The following is an 8,951-nucleotide window of genomic DNA, read 5'->3' on the forward strand; positions in this document are numbered from 1 at the left end:
TGTTCAGCTGGTGGCAGGAGACAGTGCAGCTTTGCATGAGTTAAACATGGTGAAGGACTACAACTATGGTGCTTATATTTAATCAGGCTTATGTGGCCTGGTTTGGTGGTGGTGCAGCCGCTGCATGGCGACATGGAGGGGAAAGGTGGTTTTCTTACAATAGTTGTTTTTTGTTAGCAAGTTTTACACATTGGCTTAGAGCATGTTTATGTTTTGATGTTGTTGCAGATACCAGCAGAAACTGATGGGTCAAGGTTCAGTTTTCTAGACAGGAGCAGCAATGAGGACTCGAGACAACAGGGATCTAACCAATCACCACTCACGACTCCTGAGAAGTAAAACGCTCTAAATCAGTTCAAAGGAAATTGTTCAATGTTTTGAGTTTTCAGGACCAAAGTTGATGTTTTAAACAATACTTGATGTAATTGATTTGTTGCTGCATGGAGTTGATACAGACTGTCTTTTGTACAGGGTTTGGTTTCTTACTAAATTCCTGAAAAAGAGGGCGCCTAAATATTCCCCGGTCAACGAAAGTAAAACAGGTGACCAAAAGCAAATCTTAAAATGTTTATTTTTTACTATGCAAAGTATTAGATATATACTCATAAACTTTAAATAGGCAGCAACAGGGACCGTTGAAAGTACTGTAGTATGAACAAAATGTATGTAGGACGATGTCTAAAGGAAAGAGGAAACAATCACAGCTTATTGTACGCAGTGTTTCTTATGATGTTGGTGTTTACTGGATCTAAAAAGTAGAGATCACAGTTTACCATCAGACACTGGTTAACACACTTATTGTCTTTACTGCCATCTGGAGGTTATATGCTGATGATCACACATGTAAAACAAGGTCTCCTTTATTGTCATGTCACACTAATAATGCCACATCTCCATCGTCTGACTGCAGTCACCTTGGCCAGGTACACTCCACATCCTTACCAAAGGCCAAACGAGAACAGTGACAGGATCAGCCGAAACCCGACCATTAAAATCAGCCGGGCCACACGGGCGTTGCAGTGCAACACGTCTCTGGATCGCGAGATCACCAACCCCAACGAGCTGAGAAACCTGGACGAATTCCTCGGCAATCAGGTGAGATCTACACCCGAGGCGTGCTGTATCCAGCTACAGAATCTTACACTTTTTATCTATGCACAGTATAAAAATAAATTTAGCACTCACATCCAGCTGTCATAGATGGGGCGTGCATAACCAACAACAATTTTAACTATGAAATTATAATGTAAATGGTAAAAACTCCACTGTGAAATATAGAGTAATTTTAAACTAGATTATTTTGTAAGGATGCAATATTTTAAAAACTGGATTAAGGACTATTTGACCAATGAATGTACGTTTTATGTTAATGAACAACTTGGTGAATTCCTTTATTCATTCATAAAATCATTTAATTAAATTTGTTTTGTTTTTAAGTCTGTATTATTTATTTTTATGTGAAACTTATTTGCTGCCTTCTTGTCAGAGATTCCCTCAGAAAAGAGATTTAAAATCTCAATGAGACTATCCTGCTAAAATAAAGGTTTAATAATGGTAAAAACTAGTTCAATTTTATGTGTGAAGTGTTGATAATGTGTTGTATCATTTCACAATTTACAGTTCAATGTACATTGCTTTTTATATTTAGTTATATACATATTTTAAAATGCCTTATTTATTTAAAATACATGTTATATGATATGAATAATTATTCATTTTCAAAGTGGAAGAGTTAGATAAATTGTTTTATTATTATTGGCCAATCTCCAAAGAATGTTGCCCCGGTAGCCGAAAGGTTAAGGCACATGAAACTTAACTGTCCTTTGTTGCAAGCCATACCCCTCTCGTATGTGAAAGATCCTGTGTTCCACCTGTTCATAATTTCCTCATCTTTGTCCTTAGGTGAATGAGCTGCGAAGTAGAATAAAAGATCTGTCACCAACGGAGAGCATCTTCCTCTCAGCCACCATGCAGTTCAGAGAAACCATCAAAGGCATGTACTCTGTCAAGGTCAGTTCAGCGTCTTCCTCCATACTATATTAAGTTTGATCAAGTAGGGAAACAGTATTTTAAACCTTTTACCAGCATGTTTTCATCATTCTTGATCATCATTTTATAATTGTTGATTTACCTTCTGCAGTTATTCCACAGTGTTTCAGATGTTGTTATGTAGATTATTTCAAGTTTATTTTACCATTTAGTCACTTATTGGTTGGTCTGCTACTGAATATCTTACAAACAAGCCAAATTAAGAAGGTTGAAAGTGGTCATTGACTTTTCATGAACATCCCGCAACCAACAGAAGCCCCAAATCGGCTACAAAGATTTGATGAAGGGCTACCACAACCAAGTGAACACACTAGCAGGGTCCAAGAAGAAGACAGAGGTCTCGCTGGTGGTCAACTTGTTTCAGTCAGTGCTGGACGGCTTCATCAGGGGCGAGATAAAACGAGGGGAGTCGGAACCAGCCAAGGTAAATAGGAGATTTTCAGTTAATCATCAGGCTCTAAACTGCTTTGTGATTATAATCTGTTGACTCGCTCATAAATCTCACTTCTGGCTTCTCTCAGGCCACCAAGACGACGAAGAAGAGGAGGAAAAAGGTCACATGTGTAGGTCGAATATTATAACCTGCATTGTGAAGTTTTTGCATGACATATCCAGGTAAATAATCCCAGTGTCTGTACATCCTCTCTCTGCAGCCTAATAGTCCTCTGGATCACCTGTTCAGCACATACCAGGTGAACATTATGCAGTCGTGTGACTTGTGTGGCTCCTACATCTGGGGAATGGAGAAAGCCTACATGTGCAGTGGTGAGTTCAAAGAGCTGCATGAACACAAAATGTGAGAACATTTAAAAACAAAAAAGCAAAAGTTCAAAAGAGGGGCGCAATTAAATTTAACTTTTTTTTTCTTCTCTGTTTTTCATTTTAAGCTTGCAAGTTAATATGTCACAAGAAATGCCTGTCCAAAATCATCACAGATTGCTCGACACGGTGTGCCAGACAGGTAGATTCACATTCTTAAACACTCCTACAAATACCATATCATGATAGAATCACTTTCTGTTAACCCCCTCTTGTCTTTGCTTGTGATAGGATGACAGTGTACCTGGCTCCCTTCACTTTGGGGTGCAGGTGTGTGTCCTCACCAGTAAAGTCACCCCTGTGCCCAAAGTGGTGGAGTTGTTGCTGATGCACGTGGAGCTGAACGGCCTCTATACGGAGGGTATTTACCGCAAGTCGGGCTCCACCTGCCGAGCGAGGGAGCTCCACCAGATTCTGGAGACTGGTGAGAAATTCTCTGCACACCAGCTGAAACTTTTAATGCACAAAATGTTGTTTTAGGAACCCAACAAATCTTTTCAGCTTATTCAGTTTACGTTAGAGTTCAACATAACATGAGGTTACCTTTATTATTAATTCGCACAATTGGTGAGCAGCAAGGACAGCCACAGGACTTCCCATATTTTATTCTATATTCTTTCTTTTTTGTCTTTCTAAGTCTTAACTCCTCTGTTATTGTGTATGTTTACTTATTTGTTGTTGAAATTAAGGTAAATATTAACCTTAGAACACATTATAACTTGTATGCTGTGTTTTTAAAACATTTTAAGGACCTAAAAAACTTTTATCAGTATGATGAGAATATTCGATTATCACATCCTTTGTCCCCTGATTGTGAAGAATGAAAAGTAATTTCATATTCTAATAATATAATTGTATGTTTTTGTGTGTTCTGTTTTGTGGCATTAGATCCTGAAGGACCATGTTTAGACAACTACCCCATCCACACCATCACAGGTCTGCTTAAACGTTGGCTCAGAGAGCTGCCGGACCCCCTCATGACCTATGCCCTCTACAGCGACTTTCTGCATGCCGTGGGTGAGTAAATATTGACAGTGTGTGAAACTGAAAAACCAGCAAATCCCCACATTGTAGAAGCTGCAACTAGTCACATCAGGTTTACTTGTGATCTTCTTGTCATACATGATATACATTCCTGATATAAATGTTTACTCTGACCAGTTTTGGAGGATTATTGATCTCTAGGACTGCTCCCTCCAAGTAGATTGGTCAAATAATCTGAAGTTTTGGTTTTTGTCAATCTAAGATTTCTTTAGAGGATAAGTCATATTTTATGTTTTTCAATTCATGCTGAATGACATATTTCAAATAATTTGAAAAAGATCTTTGCCAGGATAGGCTAAATAGGTCTATTTTTCTGGTAAACACATTATTATAAAGTGGTGCTTTAGTGTGATTCTTTGTGGGGAACCTTGGTTTTACAGATCTGCTGATTAAATCAACTAATCAATTAGTCGACGAAATCGTATGAGTGCTAGTTGAACAAGCGTTCCTTTGTTCGAAGGACAGCCCTATTGATCTCTGTTTGTTTTCCCCCAGAGCTGCCGGAGAAAGCTGAGAGGATAAGGGCTGTATACCAAAAGGTTGATGAACTTCCTCCTGCTCATTACAACACGTTAGAGCGAGTCATCTTTCACCTTGTCAGGTAGGACGACCTCTTACTCCCTTCTTCTGCGTCTACTCAATAACTTTCATGCTTATGTCTTGTGTGTTGTTTACTTGTGCAAGATAAAAGTCCTGTGAGATCTTCATGTCTTTTCTTTTTTTTTTTTAGGGTTGCCAAGGAGGAAGAGCACAATAAGATGTCACCAAGCTCTCTTGCTATTGTGTTTGCCCCCTGCATCCTGCGTTCACCTGATGTTGATGACCCCTTCCTGGGTATGAAGGATGTGTCCAAGACTACACAGTGAGTGATACTGCACACTCCATTAACTCTTCTGGAAGTTTTATTTTATTTATTTATGTATTTTTTTGCCTTTTTAAAAAGATAAGATAAAACCAGCTTAGCATTAGAGCAACACATTTTACATTCCCACTGATATGTGTTGTTACCATAACAACTAAAGCAAATGCCATTTTCTTTTGAACGAGTCAAATGACCACAGCAAACAGTTCAATGTCCATTCTACTGCTTTTCAATTTCCATGGATAAAATCTGATTTATCCTGAGGGAAATTGCGATGAAGCAGTGGAAATACAAAGTGGAAAGAGTGCAAAACTTAAAAAGTCTAATAAAACAATAAGGTGCAAATCCAAATATATCTACAATGCCAAAAGCAGTAAACAGTATGGATCATAAAGATATAAACCGGTCATCTGTAGGGATCTGTCTGCCTGGCTTCAAAATACTGTATTTGCTCTTGTTGGATACATGGTATGTATTTCTAGAGATGGACATTGATAAACATTTAGTTTTTTATGTCTGCAGGTGTGTTGAGATCCTGATTTCTGAGCAGTTCAGACGCTACAATGAGAAGATGCAGAATATCCAGCAGCTGGAATACGCAGAGGCCCTGGCTGTCAATCAGCTCAAACTGAGGAGACAAAACACGGTGAGAGAAAACTTCAAGCCCAAAGAATAACAGCTGGCTCAAACAGCCTCTGTCAGTCATTTTAATTTATGTTGTCATGTTCGTCAATGCGGCTGGAATATTTCACAGACGCATAGTGCTGAGGAAATTAACATCCATGAAATAATCATCCTCCTTTATGCTTATTTTATTCCAGACATTTATACCTGGGAGAACCACTATAAACCAGAGATGGCAAATTACACCCAATGTTTAAACTAAGAAAAACTCTAAATCTCCACCTTTTTTTGCATCTAAATGACTTTTAAGCTTTTACAACATTATAAAGAGTAGATACAGTAGCAGCTACTTTTTTTTAATAAAATGTATCTGATTTGAAGCCAGTGTCTTAATTTATCAGTTGACACCCAACTTGCTCCAACCACTCTGATCTCTGTGCAGCTCGTTGAAAAGCCTTCAGAGCTGGATATTCCAGATGCGGAGAGGACCCTCATCGACAGGATCAAATCCATTAAGCAAGAAAAGTGAGGTTTTTTTTATTGAAGTTAAATGCGCTTTGGGAAATGCATATAAATTACATGAGTTTGAATAATAATATCCTGTTATGTTTGTTTTTTCAGGGTGGACTTGGCCTGCAGGTTACCTGAACTAGAGCAAGAGCAATCTGACAATGACAACCTGGACTCATCGTCGTCGATGAGCTCCGACAGTCTAGAGGAAAGACTGGGCAGCCTGGACTCGGAAGGTCAGTAGGGAGGTAAGGTACTTTCACCTTCCTCTGGATTTAAAGAGACAACTAACTCGAAAAAATATAACATTCGGTGTTCGTGTAGAGGGTTCAGTAAGCTTGAGAGATTGTATTGGATCACGTTATCATAGCAGCAACTGTTTAACCTTTTGTTACAACAATTGTTAGGTAAACAGTAGAAATATCACGTTACATAGTAATCCTCCAGGAAAGTCTGCTTACACGTATTTGACAGGCCATCGCAGCATCCTGGCAGATGAAGTCACACTTTGGTCCAATAAAAGTTGAGCCAGGATTAACTTTTTTGCAGGACAATCCTGCGTTGTTGTTGTTGTTGTAGTTTTATTAGCCCTCTATGTCGGCAACTGCTCTGCATCGCTGGACTGGCGTCATACAAATTCATGAGAGGGCTGTATTTTTTTTACACAGGGCCAAAGTCTGAACATAGCGGGACATAAAAAACAATCAAACCTGCCTTTATATCACACCGCTGCACACTTGATATAATCTTTAACCATATACCAACTGTGTGCCCTCAATAGAATAACTGATTGTATTTATATAAAAGGTATTTTGTTCATTGTTTCCATAATTAAGCTTCAATATAAAACCAGCACAATAACTTGGGATAGACTGTGTGTGTGTTTAGAAGCTCATACCAGAAATGTTGTCCAATCTGATGTTTCTAGTACCAGAAAAGGTGACCATGCGGCGGAAAACCCAGAAACCTGACTGCCCACCTAAACCTGCTGACTTGGCGCACAGAGTCAGAAGTCTGATGGCTCAGAAAGATTATGCACAGGATGAGTTCACACCAGGACAAAAGACAGATGTTACCCGATCCATGTGCTTCCTGTCCAGCCGAGACAACCCCTCCCCCGACGACAAGCCCCAGATCACCAACAAGACCTCCAGTAGGATCTTTGATGACCTGGACATCCCTTACATCGATGAGGATGAAGATTTAACCTGCACGTAACACCACAAGTTGTAATAATTGGAATATTCTCAAGTATGTGTTAAAACAAGATTTGTGAATGTTAAAAAAATAACTGTGCACTTTGTTTTATAGACTTTTCCATTTTTGAATGCTGCTATAGAAACAAAGTGCTTTGAGATGATAGATCGTACGGACTGTCCCTTTATGGTTTTTCTAACTGATCATGAGAAGAACCAATAGCAACGACTACTAAGCCTCTTAATATTCTGTACACTCTATGTGATTTTAAACATACTTCAGAAAGGTACAGTTCAGTTTTTTTATAAAAGGTAGGTACTTATGTGAAGCTGTGGGACCAACTGTGTTTCATCTATAGAGAAAAACATGGTGAGCAATTCAGGATACAAGTCCCTCCTTTACTAGTGAACATTAATCTGAGCTCCTCCACTGTGGTACGATAGGGATCTTATGGTGTTTCGTGGGGGGATTAAAAAATGTCTTGTAAGTGTACCAAAAGAGTTTGATGGAGAATCAAAGTGCTTCTCCATTGTACAGAGCGACATTGCGTCTTGGAGCTCTCATTGAGTGCATTGTTGTTCATCTGAAACTTTTTTTGTTATGTTTTTCTGCTTTTCATGTTCCTGTGTTGCTGTGACTGACCACTGATTCAATGCACCTGGAAGGGGAATGGTCATATAGCTGCCTTTAAGACTGACTGAAACTATTCCTCTCTGTAACTTCTCTTGGTATTGACAGGCTGTGCAGTTTTCACAAAGTAAATGTTTTGTCTATACATGTAGTTTTTTTTTTTGTTTGTTTGTGTTTAAATATGCATGTCTGTACATTTTATATGGAATAATGCAATTTGGGGTGAACATCCTCAGGGTTTGTCTTTTGTATAAATAAACTGACCATTTTCAAATGTCTCATGCTGTTATATAGATGTCAATAGCCAATACTGCAGCTTTGACAGTGACACGTCTCTTAACAGTTGATTGCATATTCATATAAGACCAGATTTTATGTTAGTATTTCGAGATGCTCTATGACATTAGTTCCTATGGAGCTTTTTCCAATCTTTTTATTGAAAGACCACACTCTTGAATAGAGATAAAGAAAATGCTAATTAGGTTCAATGATTTGTAACTAAAATGTTATACTTAAACTACACTAATACTACAACAGATTGTACAAGAGATTTAATATAAAACCAAATTTAATATGATTTATTGTTAATGGTTAAATAGCTTAAGAACTGCCGTTATATGTCAATGAGATCATGAATAAAAAAGAACACCTACAGAAGACCATTCTGGGAAAAATATTGATTATCTATTCAGAATGAATGGATTTCCCACAGTTGTACACACTCTTTGCCAGTTTTCGAGCACAAAAGTTATTTATTTTGATTTATTTTGATTAATTTTCCACCACTTTCTCTTCCTAGAAATCTCAAATGCTTATCTTCATTTAATTTGATGGCCTAAGGGCAAACCCTATACTAAATGGAAAGATAGACAACCAAATGTTTTGATATTTTGAATCACTTATATTAACAACATAAACAAACAGATAAGAAAATTGTTTTTCTCCTGTCTTCGTTCATTTCAAATGGATTTCTAACACTTCATTTACTTCAATAAAATGTAAAGCTCTATAGGCAATGTCTGCTTTGATGGTTTGTGTCTTTTTATCTACTTTTGAATAGATTTCTAAAACATACTGTTCCATTTTGTCATTATTTTTGTTATGTTTTTTTCTATTTAAACTGATGTTAGCAATATATCCTCACATATGTTTCATTTATTAAGACATTTATAATTAGTTATTGTGTGCCTGCATTGTATTTTATTGGGCTGTGTAA

The 8,951-nt window shown here is 37.8% G+C and overlaps 1 protein-coding gene across 4 annotated transcripts in view; it reads left to right on the top strand.

Annotated features, from left to right (window-relative positions):
- myo9b (myosin IXb) overlaps positions 1 to 8,780 on the top strand; it is a 30,705-nt gene extending 21,925 nt beyond the window's left edge. For 3 of the 4 annotated variants that reach the window (XM_054626600.1, XM_054626583.1, XM_054626591.1), the window contains 16 exons: positions 229 to 335; positions 472 to 542; positions 911 to 1,095; positions 1,903 to 2,010; positions 2,303 to 2,473; positions 2,571 to 2,612; positions 2,703 to 2,814; positions 2,937 to 3,010; positions 3,100 to 3,292; positions 3,757 to 3,885; positions 4,408 to 4,513; positions 4,643 to 4,774; positions 5,297 to 5,420; positions 5,841 to 5,923; positions 6,020 to 6,144; positions 6,837 to 8,780. In XM_054626600.1, the coding sequence (XP_054482575.1) occupies positions 229 to 335; positions 472 to 542; positions 911 to 1,095; positions 1,903 to 2,010; positions 2,303 to 2,473; positions 2,571 to 2,612; positions 2,703 to 2,814; positions 2,937 to 3,010; positions 3,100 to 3,292; positions 3,757 to 3,885; positions 4,408 to 4,513; positions 4,643 to 4,774; positions 5,297 to 5,420; positions 5,841 to 5,923; positions 6,020 to 6,144; positions 6,837 to 7,126 (2,052 nt within the window). In that variant the 3' untranslated portion in view covers positions 7,127 to 8,780. Of the gene's footprint in view, positions 1 to 228; positions 336 to 471; positions 543 to 910; positions 1,096 to 1,902; positions 2,011 to 2,302; positions 2,474 to 2,570; positions 2,613 to 2,702; positions 2,815 to 2,936; positions 3,011 to 3,099; positions 3,293 to 3,756; positions 3,886 to 4,407; positions 4,514 to 4,642; positions 4,775 to 5,296; positions 5,421 to 5,840; positions 5,924 to 6,019; positions 6,157 to 6,836 lie in introns of all 4 variants that reach the window. The other variant, XM_054626609.1, reaches the window with a different exon arrangement.
- The last annotated feature ends 171 nt before the right edge of the window (positions 8,781 to 8,951 follow it).

Source organism: Anoplopoma fimbria, chromosome 3 (genome assembly GCF_027596085.1).
Source record: "Anoplopoma fimbria isolate UVic2021 breed Golden Eagle Sablefish chromosome 3, Afim_UVic_2022, whole genome shotgun sequence".
Classification (NCBI taxonomy): Eukaryota; Metazoa; Chordata; class Actinopteri; order Perciformes; family Anoplopomatidae; genus Anoplopoma; species Anoplopoma fimbria.